General features: G+C 45.4%; 1 protein-coding gene across 1 annotated transcript in view; it reads right to left on the reverse strand.

The window, feature by feature from the left end:
• The window catches only part of MMP17 (matrix metallopeptidase 17), a 172,423-nt gene that overhangs the window by 35,243 nt on the left and 117,633 nt on the right, over nt 1–19,547 (reverse strand). The window contains exons 3-5 of the mRNA XM_088482089.1: nt 17,908–18,037; nt 12,421–12,704; nt 9,538–9,714 (exon numbers count right to left, since the gene is read on the reverse strand). Of these exons, the coding sequence (XP_088338215.1) occupies nt 9,538–9,714; nt 12,421–12,704; nt 17,908–18,037 (591 nt within the window). The remainder of the gene's footprint in view (nt 1–9,537; nt 9,715–12,420; nt 12,705–17,907; nt 18,038–19,547) is intronic.

Raw genomic sequence — 19,547 nt, forward strand, 5'->3', positions numbered from 1 at the left:
TTAGGTTTACTATGGTATCAGCTAGATGACTGTTGTATATTTTTAAGTAGGGGTTCAATTTTGGGCCCCTAGACCTGCATCAACGCCCTAAGGTCAAGGCACCTTTGATAGCACAATGAGGCCAGAGGCCAATACAATCTGAACAGTACTTTATGAGAAGTCATCATAAAGTCTCCCTGGTGGACTTACGTTTCTTTCACAAATGGAGTGGAGGAATTTAGCCCAGTTCCATCTGTAACATTGAATGTTTTCATTTTAAACCTTGCATCAGTGGAGTTATATTAATCCCTGATTGCAGTAGTTGTGGCATTCATAACAATGAGCAAAGGAAAACAGATGGCTTGGAAGAAAGGAATTCACTTGAAGGATTTTTGTACCTTTGGACCCTGCATCGTAGCTAATGATCCAGAACTCCTACCTATATAACAGGTAGGTGGGATTCCTCTACAACAGTGGATGACCCAAGGCTCTTTACTAGAGTTCTGGCTATGGGCCTAATTCAAACCCGCTCGCAAGCGGGTCGATGTTGGCCCAGTGCGCATGCGCACGACGGACCCAGCTCCGTCGTGCGCATACGCGAGACCCGGATAGCGACGGGCAAGCCGTCGCTAAGGGTCTCGCTACAAAAGGGCGTGCTGTCGATGGTGAGTGACAGCACGCCCCCTTTGGTGGGCGTGCCGGGGGCGTGGCTGCCCAGACGGTGACGTTCCCATGGGAACGCCTACCGTCTGGGTCCGGCCCCACTAACATCACAAGTGATGTCAGTGGGAGTGCTCTCAGCTCTGATAGAGCCGAAAGCACCCCAGGGCTTTCGGCAATGAGACCCTACCACAAGGGTCTCGTCGCAAGCCCGATGGTCGCGATGGTCTTGACCATCGCGACCATCTTCCTGGCAGCTCGCTATAGCTATGGGTGGTCACCCACAGCTAAACGAGCGGCCAGGAGGCCGCTCTAAAAATGAAGAAGGACCGCCCTGATTCAGAGCGAGCGCTCTGTCAGTACGTCCGGCTCTAAATCAGGGCCAATGTGTTGTGTTGAAACTAGGGGTGAGTGGGTTCGGATTTCTGAAATCCGAACCCCCCCGAGCCCCCCCGATCCGAGTCCGATCCGAGTCAGGCTCGACTTTTCCCGCCTGACTCGGATCTGAAATCGAGGCAAAACGTCATCATCCCGCCTTCCGAGTCTCGCGGGTTCTGGATCCTATATAAGGTACCCGCGTCGGCGCCATTTTCACACTCGGCTGTGGACAGTGAAGAGGGAGGGTGGGAGTTAGGACTGTGTAGTGTAGTGTAGTGTAGTGCAGCTGTTGTCCACTACTTCAAAGTCCATAGGGGCTGGCTGTGTTGTGCTGTGCTGCTGTTGTTAATATGGGCTGTTTCCACTACTTCAAAGTCCATAGGGGCTGGCTGGACTGTGTTGTGCAGTCAGTTCTCCATAGGGGCTGTGTCCACTCCAAAGTCCTGTGCAGTGTCCCAGTCCTAAAGGGGTGCTGTAGTGTTGTCCAGGGGGTGCTCTGTCCATCAGGGGTGCTCCCCCCAAGGGCTAAAAAAATAATATATTTTCTGTGTTTGTGAATTGTGTGCGCAGTAGCCGCACGTGCATCAACAAAGTAGTGCCAAGCGTGCGCCTGTGTCATAAGTAAAGGGCCGGCTGGCTTGACCGTTAAAGGGTGCTGTAACCCCTGAAAGTACACTCCAGTCCAAACCAAAAAAAAAATAATTTTCTGTGTTTGTGAATTGTGTGCGCAGTAGCCGCACGTGCATCAACAAAGTAGTGCCAAGCGTGCGCCTGTGTCATAAGTAAAGGGCCGGCTGGCTTGACCGTTAAAGGGTGCTGTAACCCCCAAAGTACACTCCAGTCCAAACCAAAAAAAAAATAATTTTCTGTGTTTGTGAATTGTGTGCGCAGTAGCCGCACGTGCATCAACAAAGTAGTGCCAAGCGTGCGCCTGTGTCATAAGTAAAGGGCCGGCTGGCTTGACCGTTAAAGGGTGCTGTAACCCCCGAAAGTACACTCCAGTCCAAACCAAAAAAAAAATTATTTTCTGTGTTTGTGAATTGTGTGCGCAGTAGCCGCACGTGCATCAACAAAGTAGTGCCAAGCGTGCGCCTGTGTCATTAGTAAAGGGCCGGCTGGCTTGACCGTTAAAGGGTGCTGTAACCCCCAAAGTACACTCCAGTCCAAACCAAAAAAAAAATTATTTTCTGTGTTTGTGAATTGTGTGCGCAGTAGCCGCACGTGCATCAACAAAGTAGTGCCAAGCGTGCGCCTGTGTCATAAGTAAAGGGCCGGCTGGCTTGACCGTTAAAGGGTGCTGTAACCCCCGAAAGTACACTCCAGTCCAAACCAAAAAAAAAATTATTTTCTGTGTTTGTGAATTGTGTGCGCAGTAGCCGCACGTGCATCAACAAAGTAGTGCCAAGCGTGCGCCAGTGTCATAAGTAAAGGGCCAGCTGGCTTGACCGTTAAAGGGTGCTGTAACCCCCAAAGTACACTCCAGTCCAAACCAAAAAAAAAAATATTTTCTGTGTTTGTGAATTGTGTGCGCAGTAGCCGCACGTGCATCAACAAAGTAGTGCCAAGCGTGCGCCTGTGTCATAAGTAAAGGGCCGGCTGGCTTGACCGTTAAAGGGTGCTGTAACCCCCGAAAGTACACTCCAGTCCAAACCAAAAAAAAAAATATTTTCTGTGTTTGTGAATTGTGTGCGCAGTAGCAGCACGTGCATCAACAAAGTAGTGCCAAGAGTGCGCCTGTGTCATAAGTAAAGGGCCGGCTGGCTTGACCGTTAAAGGGTGCTGTAACCCCCGAAAGTACACTCCAGTCCAAACCAAAAAAAAATTATTTTCTGTGTTTGTGAATTGTGTGCGCAGTAGCCGCACGTGCATCAACAAAGTAGTGCCAAGCGTGCGCCTGTGTCATAAGTAAAGGGCCGGCTGGCTTGACCGTTAAAGGGTGCTGTAACCCCCAAAGTACACTCCAAACCAAAAAAATAATATTTTCTGTGTTTGTGAATTGTGTGCGCAGTAGCCGCACGTGCATCAACAAAGTAGTGCCAAGCTTGCACCTGTGTCATAAGTAAAGGGCCGGCTGGCTTGACCGTTAAAGGGTGCTGTAACCCCCAAAGTACACTCCAGTCCAAACCCAAAATATAATTATTTTCTGTGTTTGTGAATTGTGTGCGCAGTAGCCGCACGTGCATCAACAAAGTAGTGCCAAGCTTGCACCTGTGTCATAAGTAAAGGGCCGGCTGGCTTGACCGTTAAAGGGTGCTGTAACCCCCAAAGTACACTCCAGTCCAAACCAAAAAAAAAAATATTTTCTGTGTTTGTAAATTGTGTGCGCAGTAGCCGCACGTGCATCAACAAAGTAGTGCCAAGCGTGCGCCTGTGTCATAAGTAAAGGGCCGGCTGGCTTGACCGTTAAAGGGTGCTGTAACCCCCGAAAGTACACTCCAGTCCAAACCAAAAAAAAAATTATTTTCTGTGTTTGTGAATTGTGTGCGCAGTAGCCGCACGTGCATCAACAAAGTAGTGCCAAGCTTGCACCTGTGTCATAAGTAAAGGGCCGGCTGGCTTGACCGTTAAAGGGTGCTGTAACCCCCAAAGTACTCTCCAGTCCAAACCAAAAAAATAATTATTTTCTGTGTTTGTGAATTGTGTGCGCAGTAGCCGCACGTGCATCAACAAAGTAGTGCCAAGCGTGCGCCTGTGTCATAAGTAAAGGGCCGGCTGGCTTGACCGTTAAAGGGTGCTGTAACCCCCGAAAGTGCACTCCAGTCCAAACCAAAAAAAAAATTATTTTCTGTGTTTGTGAATTGTGTGCGCAGTAGCCGCACGTGCATCAACAAAGTAGTGCCAAGCGTGCGCCTGTGTCATAAGTAAAGGGCCGGCTGGCTTGACCGTTAAAGGGTGCTGTAACCCCCAAAGTACACTCCAGTCCAAACCAAAAAAATAATTATTTTCTGTGTTTGTGAATTGTGTGCGCAGTAGCCGCACGTGCATCAACAAAGTAGTGCCAAGCTTGCACCTGTGTCATAAGTAAAGGGCCGGCTGGCTTGACCGTTAAAGGGTGCTGTAACCCCCAAAGTACACTCCAGTCCAAACCCAAAATATAATTATTTTCTGTGTTTGTGAATTGTGTGCGCAGTAGCCGCACGTGCATCAACAAAGTAGTGCCAAGCTTGCACCTGTGTCATAAGTAAAGGGCCGGCTGGCTTGACCGTTAAAGGGTGCTGTAACCCCCAAAGTACACTCCAGTCCAAACCAAAAAAAAAAATATTTTCTGTGTTTGTAAATTGTGTGCGCAGTAGCCGCACGTGCATCAACAAAGTAGTGCCAAGCGTGCGCCTGTGTCATAAGTAAAGGGCCGGCTGGCTTGACCGTTAAAGGGTGCTGTAACCCCCGAAAGTACACTCCAGTCCAAACCAAAAAAAAAATTATTTTCTGTGTTTGTGAATTGTGTGCGCAGTAGCCGCACGTGCATCAACAAAGTAGTGCCAAGCTTGCACCTGTGTCATAAGTAAAGGGCCGGCTGGCTTGACCGTTAAAGGGTGCTGTAACCCCCAAAGTACTCTCCAGTCCAAACCAAAAAAATAATTATTTTCTGTGTTTGTGAATTGTGTGCGCAGTAGCCGCACGTGCATCAACAAAGTAGTGCCAAGCGTGCGCCTGTGTCATAAGTAAAGGGCCGGCTGGCTTGACCGTTAAAGGGTGCTGTAACCCCCGAAAGTGCACTCCAGTCCAAACCAAAAAAAAAATTATTTTCTGTGTTTGTGAATTGTGTGCGCAGTAGCCGCACGTGCATCAACAAAGTAGTGCCAAGCGTGCGCCTGTGTCATAAGTAAAGGGCCGGCTGGCTTGACCGTTAAAGGGTGCTGTAACCCCCAAAGTACACTCCAGTCCAAACCAAAAAAATAATTATTTTCTGTGTTTGTGAATTGTGTGCGCAGTAGCCGCACGTGCATCAACAAAGTAGTGCCAAGCGTGCGCCTGTGTCATAAGTAAAGGGCCGGCTGGCTTGACCGTTAAAGGGTGCTGTAACCCCCGAAAGTACACTCCAGTCCAAACCAAAAAAAAAAAAATTTTCTGTGTTTGTGAATTGTGTGCGCAGTAGCCGCACGTGCATCAACAAAGTAGTGCCAAGCGTGCGCCTGTGTCATAAGTAAAGGGCCGGCTGGCTTGACCGTTAAAGGGTGCTGTAACCCCCGAAAGTACACTCCAGTCCAAACCAAAAAAAAATTATTTTCTGTGTTTGTGAATTGTGTGCGCAGTAGCCGCACGTGCATCAACAAAGTAGTGCCAAGCGTGCGCCTGTGTCATAAGTAAAGGGCCGGCTAGCTTGACCGTTAAAGGGTGCTGTAACCCCCGAAAGTACACTCCAGTCCAAACCAAAAAAAAAATTATTTTCTGTGTTTGTGAATTGTGTGCGCAGTAGCCGCACGTGCATCAACAAAGTAGTGCCAAGCGTGCGCCTGTGTCATAAGTAAAGGGCCGGCTGGGTTGACCGTTAAAGGGTGCTGTAACCCCCAAAGTACACTCCAGTCCAAACCAAAAAAAAAATTATTTTCTGTGTTTGTGAATTGTGTGCGCAGTAGCCGCACGTGCATCAACAAAGTAGTGCCAAGCGTGCGCCTGTGTCATAAGTAAAGGGCCGGCTGGCTTGACCGTTAAAGGGTGCTGTAACCCCCAAAGTACACTCCAAACCAAAAAAATAATATTTTCTGTGTTTGTGAATTGTGTGCGCAGTAGCCGCACGTGCATCAACAAAGTAGTGCCAAGCTTGCACCTGTGTCATAAGTAAAGGGCCGGCTGGCTTGACCGTTAAAGGGTGCTGTAACCCCCAAAGTACACTCCAGTCCAAACCAAAAAAATAATTATTTTCTGTGTTTGTGAATTGTGTGCGCAGTAGCCGCACGTGCATCAACAAAGTAGTGCCAAGCGTGCGCCTGTGTCATAAGTAAAGGGCCGGCTGGCTTGACCGTTAAAGGGTGCTGTAACCCCCACAGTACACTCCAGTCCAAACCAAAAAAAAAAATATTTTCTGTGTTTGTGACTTGTGTGCACTGTGGCTGCACGTGCATCAACAAAGGAGCAGCGCCAAGCATGCGCCTGTGCACTACTCTCCAGCAAAAATAAAAAAATATTTTCTGTGTTTGTGTGCGCTTTAGCCGCACGTATATATCAATATAACATAAATGGAGGACCAAACTTTCTCCGATAAAAATAAAATAGGGAAAGATCAAGAACCACTTCCTCCTAATGCTGTTGCTGCTGCTGGGAGTTGTTCATCATCCCAGAGAGGAAGAAGGAACATCACTACTTTTACTAAACAATTGACCCTCCAACAGTCCCTAGCGATGAGGATGAAGTACGACAGCAGTCATCCTGAAGCAAAACGTATAACTGAGGCCTTGACCGCTATGTTGGTGTTAGACGTGTGTCCGGTATCCGCCATTAGTGCAGTGGGATTTAGACAATTGATGGAGGTAGTGTGTCCCCGGTTCCAAATCCCGTCTAGATTCCACCTGCATCCTCAAACAGCAGCGACAAGCGTGCGTCTGTCTGTTAAAGGATGGTGTAACCCTCAAAGTGCGCTCCACAAACAATAAAAATATTCTTCTTCTTTTTTCTGTCTTTGTGAAATGTGTGGGCTGTAGCCGCACCTGCATCCTTAAAGCAGCAGTGACAAGCGTGCATCTGTCTGTTAAAGGGTGGTGACACCCTCAAAGTGTGCTACACAAACAATAAAAATATTGTTCTTTTTTTTCTGTCTTTGTGAAATGCGTGGGCTGTAGCCGCACCTGCATCCTTAAAGCAGCAGCGACAAGCGTGCGTCTGTCTGTTAAAGGGTGGTGACACCCTCAAAGTGTGCTACACAACCAATAAAAATATTCTTTTTTCTGTCTTTGTGAATTGTGTGGGCTGTAGCCGCACTTGCATCCTCAAAGCAGCAGCGACAAGCGTGCGTCTGTCTGTTAAAGGGTGGTGACACCCTCAAAGTGTGCTACACAAACAATAAAAATATTCTTCTTTTTTCTGTCTTTGTGAATTGTGTGGGCTGTAGCCGCACTTGCATCCTCAAAGCAGCAGCGACAAGCGTGCGTCTGTCTGTTAAAGGGTGGTGACACCCTCAAAGTGTGCTACACAAACAATAAAAATATTGTTCTTTTTCTTTCTGTCTTTGTGAATTGTGTGGGCTGTAGCCGCACTTGCATCCTCAAAGCAGCAGCGACAAGCGTGCGTCTGTCTGTTAAAGGGTGGTGTAACTCTCAAAGTGCTCCAAAAAATAAAAAACTATTTTTTTAATGTGTTTGTGACTTGTGTGCGATGTAGCTGCACTTGCACTCTCAAAGCAGCAGCGACAAGCGTGCGTCTGTCTGTTAAAGGGTGGTGTAACTCTCAAAGTGCTCCAAAAAATAAAAAACTATTTTTTTTAATGTGTTTGTGACTTCTGTGCGATGTAGCCGCACTTGCATCCTCAAAGCAGCAGCGACAAGCGTGCGTCTGTCTGTTAAAGGGTGGTGACACCCTCAAAGTGTGCTACACAAACAATAAAAATATTCTTCTTTTTTCTGTCTTTGTGAATTGTGTGGGCTGTAGCCGCACTTGCATCCTCAAAGCAGCAGCGACAAGCGTGCGTCTGTCTGTTAAAGGGTGGTGACACCCTCAAAGTGTGCTACACAAACAATAAAAATATTCTTCTTTTTTCTGTCTTTGTGAATTGTGTGGGCTGTAGCCGCACTTGCATCCTCAAAGCAGCAGCGACAAGCGTGCGTCTGTCTGTTAAAGGGTGGTGACACCCTCAAAGTGTGCTACACAAACAATAAAAATATTCTTCTTTTTTTTTCTGTCTTTGTGAATTGTGTGGGCTGTAGCTGCACTTGCATCCTCAAAGCCGCAGCGACAAGCGTGCATCTGTCTGTTAAAGGGTGGTGACACCCTCAAAGTGTGCTACACAACCAATAAAAATATTCTTCTTCTTTTTTCTGTCTTTGTGAATTGTGTGGGCTGTAGCCGCACTTGCATCCTCAAAGCAGCAGCGACAAGCGTGCATCTGTCTGTTAAAGGATTACATCGGTGACAGCATCCAAGTAGGCATGTCAGACAGTCCGTACCTGTACTGGCAGGAAAAAGAAGCAATTTGGAGGTCCCTGTACAAACTGGCTCTATTTTACCTGAGTTGCCCCCCCTCCAGTGTGTACTCCGAAAGAGTGTTTAGTGCAGCCGGGAACCTTGTCAGCGAAAGTCGTAGGAGGTTGCTTCCACAAAATGTGGAGAAGATGATGTTCATAAAATTAATTATCAACTCTTCCAGGGAGACCAGCCTCCACAACGTACAGAGGGACCTGTGGTTGTGGCTTCCAGCGGGGACGAATTAATACTCTGTGAGGATGAGGATGTACACAACACTGAAGAGGGTGAGGAATCGGTGGATGAGGAGGATGAGGACGACATCTTGCCTCCGTAGAGCCAGTTTGTGCAGGGACAGATTAATTGCCAGCTTGTTTTGTGGGGGCCCAAACGAACCAATCATTTCAGCCACAGTCGTGTGGCAGACCCTGGCGCTGAAATGTTTGGTTTGTTAAAGTGTGCATGTCCTGTTTATACAACATAAGGGTGGGTGGGAGGGCCCAAGGACAATTCCATCTTGCACCTCTTTTTTTTCTTTGCATTATGTATAGTTTGGGGCCTAGTTTTTCAAACTGCCATCCTGTCTGCCACTGCAGTGCCACTCCTAGATGGACCACGTGTTTGTGCCGCCCACTCGTATCTCTTAGCATAGTCATCCAGCTACCTCGGTGCAACCTTTTGGACATAAAAACACTATTGTGAGGTGTGAGGTGTTCAGAATAGACTGGAAATGAGTGGAAATTAAGGTTATTGAGGTTAATAATAGCATAGGAGCAGAAAAACCTACAAATTCTGTGATTTTAGCTGTTTTTATGCTTTTTTTCAAAAAAATACAGATCCAAAACACAAAACCCAGAACCCAAAACACGGAAGGGTGGTTTTGGCAAAACCAATCCAGATCCAAAACACGAAGAAAGATCCAGATCCAAAACCAAAACACAAAACACGAAAAGTGGCCGGTGCACACCCCTAGTTGAAACATTAAACTTATTGGAGTTGGTAAATGCAGCAAATTAGTTTTTTGTTAAAGTCATTATGATGGGCACTATTAAACAATTTATTGAGGGGACCAATGTCAGGGACGTTGTGGGAAAGAGTATGAAGAATTCTGGATACAAAACTGAACTTGATAAGAAAAGTCTATTATGCAGGCTCGTACTAATCAGCAGATTGTAAATGCACCTGTTAAATATAGATTTCTCACTTGTCAATGCTTTCAAATATGTAATTTACAATGTGTATAGCTAACACAAAACAGTGTTATATGCTCTGTTATATAATTTAAGAAAATAGTCTACTTACTCCTCTGTCTAGAAATGATTATGGCAAGAGGTGCTGAACGTTAAATTTGAAATGACTTAATGATATCACTGCTATCCACCACTGCAAGCAAATACCCAAACTCACCATAGAGCTGCCATATCCGAACTTTGTCATCATAAGGAAGGTTATACTTCAGGGGGTCCCCCACTGGCCCTTGGTAATAAGGTCTCATTATTGAGTCCATATCAGAAATGTGAGTCAGCCCAATCGCATGGCCAAACTCATGTACAGCGACGGCAAACAGATCCATACCATGTACATCTGAAATGAGAATTGCAAGAGGATGATTGGGAAGCTGAAATTAACATAATAATATATGATGCAATGGTAATATTCCTGGTCTTAGATTTTTTTTTCTAACGAAGTCAAAGAGACATATTCATTCTATGTGAAATTTTTTATAATTGTTATGTTGCAGTGCTGTACACAGTATGTTATTTGTAAGAGTCATACTAGACATAACCTTTGAAATAGCTTTACAGGTTAAAAAAAAGGGGAACAAAAAATACTTGTAGGAATTGTTTTAATTACTGAATAAAATAATTAGCTACAAAAATGAGCAGGCAAAAACATACATACATAGCACAAATAAGACATATATATCCCAATATATTGCATTGTTCTTGAAGAATTGGACTATCACATGCTGCTAATTATCAAATAATAGAGAGGGCAATTCAGCGTTACATGCCATATACTGTATGCACTTGCATCTCATGCATAGAACAACGGGACTGATGCTGAGTTAGGGGCAAAGGGAAAAGAACAAGTAACTGCACCTGGAACAAACCATGTAGCAATGCAAGGGATGCAAATACACCGATCAGCCGTAACATTAAAACCACTGACTGGTGAAGTAAGTAACATTGATTATTTCATTACAATGGCACCTGTAAATGGGTGGGATAAATCAGACAGAAAGTGAACACTCAGTTCTTGCAGTTGATGATTTAGATGCAGGAAAAATGGGCAAGCGTAATAATCTGAGCGACTATGACTAGGGCCAAATGGTGATGGCTACATGACTGGGTTAGGGCATCTCCAAAATGACAGGTCTTGTGGGGTGTTCCTGGTATTCAGTGGTTAGTACCTCCCAAAAGTGGTCAAAGGAAGGACAATGATGAACCTGTGACAAGGTGATGGGTGCCACAGACTCACTGATGCTCATGGAGAACGAAGGCTAGCTCTCCCACAGAAGAGCTACTATAGAACACATTGCTAAAAAAGTAAATGTTGACTATGATAGAAAGGTGTCCGGACACAGAGTGCATAGCAGCTTGCTGTGTATGAGGCTGCATAGCCACAGGCTGGTCATGCCCATGCTGACCCCTGTCTACCGCTGAAAGTGTCTACAATGGGCACATAAGTGTCAGAACTGGATCGTGGAGCAATGCAAGAAAGTGGTCTGTACTGATGAATCACGTTGTCATTAACATCATGTGGACAGCCGGCTGCATGTGCATCATTTACCTGGGGAAGAGATGGCACAAGGATGCACTATGGAAATAAGACAAGCCGGTGGAGGCAGTGTGATGTTCTGGGCAATGCTCTGCTGGGAAGCCTTAGGTCCTGCCATTCATGTAGATGTTACTGTGACACATACCACCTACCTAAACATTGTTGCTGAGAAATATACCCCTTAATTGCAACAGTATTCCCTAATGGCAGCAGGATAAGGCACACTGCAAAATTTGTTCAGGAATGATTTGAGGAACGTGACAAAGAGTTCAAGGGTTGACTTGGCCTCCAAATTCCCCATATCTCAGTCTGATCGAGCATCTGTGGGATGTGTTGGAAAAACAAGTCTGAGCCATGGAGGCTCCACCTAGCAACTTAAGGATCTGCTGCTAATGTCTTGGTGCCAGATACCACCGGACACCTTCCGAGGTTTTGTGGAGTTCATGCCTGGACGTCAGAGCTGTTTTGGCAGCACCTACACAATATTAGGCAGGTGGTTTTAATATTTTGGCTGATCAGTGTATATTCATTGATTGCATGCAAGGTAAATACTGGCTGCATATAGCCCACAAATACTAAACAGCTTTATTTTTACACTGCTATCTAGAATTGAGTTTGTACACGACGCTCTCAAATATAAACTTATTTGCACATTTTACATCTGCCCCACTTGCAGTGCAAAATGGTTTGTTCAAAGTGCAAAGTTACTTGTTTTTGTTTTTTTGCTTTGCTCCCAATTCAGAATCAGACCCTAAATGCCGGCATAACGAGTTGTACGCATATATGCAACTGTAATGTCCCTATTCACGTTCTTGGCTAAATAGCTGTCATCATTATCAGGGCACACTTGAAACAGCCCTATCCCTGGTACAAGAGAACTGTCTGAAAACAGATGGATTTCTGCACACGCACAATTCTGCCTGGGACCCAATTCTGACAACACGCAAACAGTCAACTTAGCTTATGTGTGAACACCCTGTTGGTACACAATTACGCTTCTTCAGCCACAAGTGGAGATGCAATTGGCTTCCATACGACTCACCATCAGATGCATGTGATTGGCTGCAAAACAGGCTTGCATGAAACTCTGCATCAGCCCCAGTGTCTCTCTACTCTATACTGACCTCTATAGGTAAGGGATAGTTATAGCTTACCTTCCAACCATCCTGAATTTGGCAGATTCATTGGCAGAACCATCCCAAATTGAGGGGACTGTATCACTGTCCTGTGATCGGCACATTTATCCTGATTTGGGGGTGGGGGGAGTATTCATCTTCCACAAGCAGGGGAGGCAGCTGCTTCCCTTGCATGTAGCAATAAAATGGTGGTCCAGGGCACTGTAGCCACATCAACTGTAATCATGGCAATGTCTCTATGATGCAGTAATGCCCAGGCCTTCCGCAGCCACACCCGCCACGCAGATAAAAAATAGTTCTTCATTTGTTATTAGGTATGCTTAAGAACCTGCAGAACAAAACTCAACTTGTATATTCTCTTACCCTGACATACCTGATGATCGGAATGTCCATGACTCTTCATCATCAAAGTGAGTGTCACCAGAGGTGTGATGTTCACCAGGAAAAAAGGCATGAGCTACAGTACCCCCTGGTCCATCAAATGGATAGCCATCATTGTGGTCAGCCCTGGAGAAGTCAATTTGAATATCTGCATTATTCCCAGCTACTTCATGGAAGTTCAGTGGGGTGATGTCACTCCACACCTTGAGGGCATAGTACATAAGTGCCCTCACAGTGTCATGGCCCAGTGATGACTCTTTAGGGAATGTTTTAACTCTGTAATTGACAAGGAGAAAATAATTATGACCAAGATTTGTTGCATGCAATATTAGCCATATATATCATAATAAAGCCAATATACCCTAGTTTCTAGTTTCTAAAAGGTCAGGGCTCATTCACGCAGACGTACATTTCTTGCGCACAGTAGTTTCTGGTAAACGCCTTTCAGTTTAGTTAACAAAAAAATGTTTTATATGTTTAAAAAGCTATTTTTATTTGAACGTTAGCACCTGGCAGCAGCATTTGAAAGCCTTCAATGTGTACAATATTTGTCTTTAACAGCGATCACTAATTTTCCATCCTTGTCTGTTGTAGGTTCCACTGATCACTCCATTCTCAATTAAACACAAATATGGCCTGATTCTGGTTTGCATGCAATGCCAATGTTCACCGAGTTGAGAGATATTTTGCTACTGCGCATGTGTGAAAATCCCTAAAACCACATTTGGTCAGTCACAGTAGCAACTGAGACGTATTGGAAATGTATTAGGCGTTCCTGGGTGGCGGCCATGCACTGCACCGAGATTAACTATACTGTATCATGGGTGTTATGGGACATATTGACATTTGGATCCACAGAACTCTGCTTCACCAGAGGTGGTGGTACAGTACTAACAGAATTAGGCATTTATAAAATGATCACCTAATTTGGTCTCTCTTCAATCAGTTCTCATATCCCATAACTGTTAGATTTAGGAATCAGAGCTCTCTTACAGCAGTGTTGGTAAAAGTGTATTTCTGCAAATGCCTTGTATTTCTCTTAGTAGAAGTTAGACGCCTGATACTAAGTGCAGTACTAGGTAAATGTGCCTAGAGGGCACTCTTGCCTTATGAATGCCTAGAGGAAACATTTTCCACACTCTCCTCCTACAGTATAGATATGAAAGGCTTGCATGCCATGGCACACATCTACATTCTTTACAAATAAAAAATTAAGACTCTGTGAAGTGATTTATGTTGCATTCCAGAGGACAATAATGTTAAGGCTGTTAATTGCAGTAATGCAGGGTACATGAATGTTTTACAAGCCTACACTAAGCTTGTAATAAAGCTTTTGCAAGTTTGGGTGAAGTACAGGAAATGCTACAATGAGACGAGCAATAAGATTACCAGACACATCATATGACATCTAATTAAAATATTATTATTTTTTTAGGTTCTTGATTTCTTAATGGGGTTATAATTGATGTTGAGAAACGTGGGGACCAGATGCTGCGCACAACCTATTTCCTGAACTATGTATATTCTAAATGTATCTAAATATATTCTAAAGTAGTAGAACCCAAAATGATGTGAGGGTACCAAATAAGAATCAAATGTTGCTTTTACTGATAAAAGTTTCACAATAATAATCGCTACAATTGCAATATAATATGGTGCCTGTAAACCATTGGTTGTGTACCAACAGAATAAACAAACAAATAAACACAATGGATGATGCTGCAGTGTGTCAAACCTGTCAAAAGGAAAAATAAGCAAATAGAGACAAAATGTAGACAAATGTAGATAAAATATAAATAGCAAATGTGCCGATCTATTTGTGAATAAGCACTGGTAATGGTCTCAACCTTAGATGCCGCCAACTGAATAGTCAATTTGATAGAGATGGTTAAAGTATAGTGTTTAGTCAGGGAGATCTAGCGGCGTCCCGCTATCTCCAAAAAGGTACCTCGGTGGTATGCTGTAAGTCCTGTGGATGTCTGTACGTTGCCCGGGTTATTCTCCGTGTAGTGTGGGGGAGGCTGGCTGTGGCGAGCACCGGGGATCACTCTGCATTGCGGGCGCCCTGAGTGCCGAGATCACGGACACTGTCCCTGTTGCCAGGGGCAGGTGCCGGACAGGGGAGAGGGGTGCCTACGGTCCTGGCTTGTGCAAGCCGGGGGCCGCGGACGACTCTGCACCAGAGGATACTTACCCGGATGCCAAGCTGCCGGTCCCGGCGGTCTTCTTCGTTGGCGGTGATGGCGCGCTTCTGTTGCTCGTTGGTAAATTCCGGTAGTGGTAAGCTGGAACAGTTGGGCGGCAAATGTGGTACTGGAGACATTGTTAGATAGAGATTGCTGTGTTCCCCCAACGCGTTTCGACCTGTCAGGTCTTCTTCTGACTGGTCGAAACGCGTTGGGGGAACACAGCAATCCCTATCTAACAGTGTCTCCAGTACCACATTTGCCGCAAAACTGTTCCAGCTTACCACTACCGGAATTTACCAGCGAGCAACAGAAGCGCGCCATCACCGCCAACAAAGAAGACCGACGGGACCGGCAGCTTGGCATCCGGGTAAGTATCCTCTGGTGCAGAGTCGTCCGCGGCCCCCGGCTTGCACAAGCCAGGACCGTAGGCACCCCTCTCCCCTGTCCGGCACCTGGTGCACGCGCACGGACCTGCCCCTGGCAACAGGGACAGTGTCCGTGATCTCGGCACTCAGGGCGCCCGCGACGCAGAGTGATCCCCGGCGCTCGCCACAGCCAGCCTCCCCCACACTACACAGAGAATAACCCGGGCAACGTACAGATATCCAAAGGACTTACAGCATACCACCAAGGTACCTTTTTGGAGATAGCGGGACGCCGCTAGATCTCCCTGACTAAACACTATACTTTAACCATCTCTATCAAATTGACTATTCAGTTGGCGGCATCTAAGGTTGAGACCATTACCAGTGCCTATTCACAAATAGATCGGCACATTTGCTATTTATATTTTGTCTACATTTGTCTACATTTTGTCTCTATTTGCTTATTTTTCCTTTTGACAGGTTTGACACACTGCAGCATCGTCCATTGTGTTTATTTGTTTGTTTATTCTGTTGGTACATAACCAATGGTTTACAGGCACAATATTATATTGCAATTGTAGCGATTATTATTGTGAAACTTTTATCAGTAAAAGCAACATTTGATTCTTAGTTGGTACCCTCTCATCATTTTGGGTTCTACTACTTTAGAATATATTTAGATACATTTAGAATATACATAGTTCAGGAAATAGGTTGTGCGCAGCATCTGGTCCCCACGTTTCTCTGTATTTACCCACTGGATGAGGTCAGGCATCCCCCAGTGCAGCAGCATACCTGTAACAAGTAGTACCATCTACACCACTTGCGCAGGACCTATAATCTCTCAACAAAGATCCAATTATAATTGATGTTGCTAAAACTATTGTAATAATCAGGTATATGTAAACGAAAAAGGTGTAATCTAAATCTACAACCTCGGGAGCATTCTCCTATAGTACTACCTGCAGCATGATCACCCGTATTGGTGTGAGGGATACATTATAGAATATATTTATAAAGCAACTCATGGCAGACATTACTGTCTCATCATACATAACTGGACCATGGGGGTCTCATGCCTTAGACAATAACTAACACCAGCTGGCACATGTGAATGCTGAATGCATCTCCAGGTATGATAGCCTGGAGCTTTTCAATGCAATATGCTCTCTGCCAGGTTCCCAGAAAGGAGAAGCTCAGTTTTCACCAAGCAGAGCTCAGTTTGCATTCAAAATGTTCCAGACTTTGATTCCTTGAAATAAAACTATTACAGTCTCCTGCTGGGGGTGGGCTTCTCCCAAACCGCAGGGGGCCTGCCCTTGGAACTACACTAGAACTGTGAAACAGATACACATGAAGAGTTTAACTCATATGCAAGCTTTCTGGACACGGTGCTGGTGCACAGTAGTGCAGTCTTTAATACAGAGACAGTAATTAAGAATGCAGTTAGCTTTCCAAAGTGGTATTCAGGATACAACTCTAATTTTATTAAACATCATTAAATTAAAACTAGGACAGTTGACGAGGTTTATTTTGCACTGAGAGCCTGATTCAGCTGTGCACTGCTGAACGCAGATTCCCGATGGTCGGAACTCTGCGGAGGCACCGGACCCGTACTGCGCATGTAGAGGACAGGTCCTGCGTGATCTCATGCAGAGCAGCAGATTGTCAGTGATTGTGGGTGGGAGAGGGTGGCGACGGCCTCCGTTTCCAAAAACGGAAGCGTTGGAGGGAGGAAAGAGGCTAGGATCTCTGTTCAGCTGATGGAGATTTCCTAAAATCTTTGTTGTTACTGCAACGGCTGGCTTGCGTGACCCCATGGGTCACTTAGCCGGAGATTATCCAATGCTGCGTCCTTGGACGCAGCTCAGATAAGTGATGCATGCAGGAGGTGTGATTCCTCCTTCTGCATTACCATAATTGTAAATTCCATCCTGTGCTGAATCAGTCCGAGTCCCTAATTATAGCTGACTTTAGAAACTATAAAGGACTATGGGCCTAATTTAACAGTGCTGAACACAGATTCTCGATGGTCGGGAATCTGAGCACGCGCCTGCCCCATACTGCACATGTGTAGTCAGGGGCATTTCAAGAGAGGAGGGGGCCCGTGTGCACTCCTCGTGCGGGGCCCCCTCCTCTCTCCCTGGTGGCTGGCAGCCGACTGACGCGGCTGGCCAGCCACCTGAGCATTAGTAGACTCCGGGCACTAGAGTGTGCCCGGAGTCTACTGCGCATGCGCAGAGCGCCGGAAAAATAGCTGTAGTGGCCATTTTCCGGCATTCTGTGCATGCACAGTAGACTCCGGGCATACTGTAGTGCCCGGAGTCTACTGCGCATGCGCAGAACACCGGAAAATGGCCGTGGCGGCCATTTTTCCGGTGTTCTGAGCAGCAGTGACACCTGACGCGGGACCTCGGACAGGTAAGTTTAAAAAATATATGGGTGCAGTGTGTGTGGTGCGGGGCCCCCCTGGACCTGGGGGCCCGTATGCCCCGCACACACTGCACCCATTATAGATACGCCACTGTGTGCAGTACAGGTCTGCGATAACGCAAGGAGTTCAGCAGCTGACTGTCAGTGATTGACAGTTAGCTACTGTTCCGGGGCGGGGAGGGGGTGTCGCCACTGTTGGGGAGGAGTGGAAAGGTCAAGATCTCCGTTGGCTGACCGAGAGTTCCTGGCCTCTTTTGAGCATCTGCGATCACCGGTCACTCAGCCGGCCAATGGACATGCAGATTATCCGATGCTGTGTCCAAGAACGCAGCTCGGATCAGTAATACATGCAGGAGGCATGATTCCTCCTGTTGTATTACGATATTACAGCTATCACAGCTCATGCGATAACAACTCCGTCTGAGGCTGAATCATCCCTTTATATACTACAAGTTTATGATGGGACACAATATCAATGAGTGTGATGCTCACCTCCAGGATAGGTTCCTCTTATTCCACTTTGTCACCAGCTGGACACTTCGCTTCTTCCTTCTGGCCTCTGAATAGAACAGGTCAGGCAGGGAACAGCGAGGGGTTTTCATTAGCTCCAAGGTGGCCTCATCTGTAAGGGTACAAAGTTTTCTTTCACGAAGTAACCTCAGACAGAGAGCTTTTTAATAAGCCATTCCTATTAGATAGATTTTGATTCCACACATAAGTTTAGAGCTCCAGATTAAAGTGGTAATTCTTGCTGAGAGTGACTGTAGATATAGAAGGAGCTGGTCTCATATAGGTTTTTCCTTATACACCGAATAAAGGCCCAGATTTATCAACAAGTGATTGTTATCACTCGTTACTAATCTTAAATGGTGCTCCAACCAATCAGCTCCTATCTATAATTTTTCAAACACCTGACAACAAAGGTACCTACACACTCGGCGGTATTTACACAATTCGCCCGATTTTGACGTATCGGAACGACAAATCGTGTAAAATATGTCCAAATCATGAGTGTCCACTCACGATCATGATGCCGATGCGTATACCCGCTGGTCGTACATCGCATCTCCAGATCTTGCCTGCTGCAGGTAAGATCTGCCAATCTCGGACACGATGTGGTACATTAGATAGATTTTGTGCACGATAGATCTTAAGCAATGGGGGCTCCAGGGGTGAGGCCGCAGCGCAGTGCAAAATTCAAATAAGGGAACCACACCAATTGCCATTTCAAACGCTGCCAAATATAGATGGCTGTGGCTCACTGGCAGTTGGTGTGGCTCCCCTGTTTGAATTTTGGACTGTACTGCAGCCCCACCTCTGGAGCCACCACTGATCTCAAAGTCAGATGAAACACTTTTTAGCACCATATCGTGTCCAGGACTGCCGGGGAGCTGCCGGGGTGAGTTCAAGGGAAATCGTACACGATATTGCATCGTGAGTACATTGCCTAGTGTGTTGGCACCTTTAGGAGCTGATTGGGATGGAGCGCCATTTAAGATTAGTAACGAGTGATAACAATAAATCTGGGTGCAAAGTCAATCAAAGGAAAATCAAAAATTATACACAAGTCAATGAGTCCTGGCTGTGAGATAAATATGGTCAATAATAACAGTAAATAACACTAATCATTAGGACAATTCAGAATACTTTGTGTAACCTTTAAAGGGAAATATTAGGTAGTTCTAAAAAGAGTTTATTTTATGTTAGCACAATATTTTGTATACATTTCAATACAGTATAAATGTACACATATGTATGTTCATTAAAAAGAACCTAATTTCACTGTATATTTGTGCATTTGTTGAAGTTAGTAGCCAGTTTTTTAGGTACGCCTGTACTTTTTAGGAAACTGCACGGTCAATAACTGTATTATTAGTGCCTGCAATGCTATTTAAAACGTGAAGACAGGTGCAAATCAATCATGTGTGTACAATTCATGGGAAGATTAAGCAAGGCAAAACATTGAAGATAACACGGTACTGTATGGATAAAATGCCATCATTAACAGCAATCTACTGGAGTTTCATGTACAACAGTGTCAAGGATGTAAGGACAATGAGCCATCACACAATTATATATCCAGTGAATGGGAGATCTGTGGTTGAAGTCAGACCACCAATTAAGGAGACTGC

This window comes from Taudactylus pleione, unplaced genomic scaffold, assembly GCF_031769625.1.
Source record: "Taudactylus pleione unplaced genomic scaffold, aTauple2 ptg000282l, whole genome shotgun sequence".
Classification (NCBI taxonomy): Eukaryota; Metazoa; Chordata; class Amphibia; order Anura; family Myobatrachidae; genus Taudactylus; species Taudactylus pleione.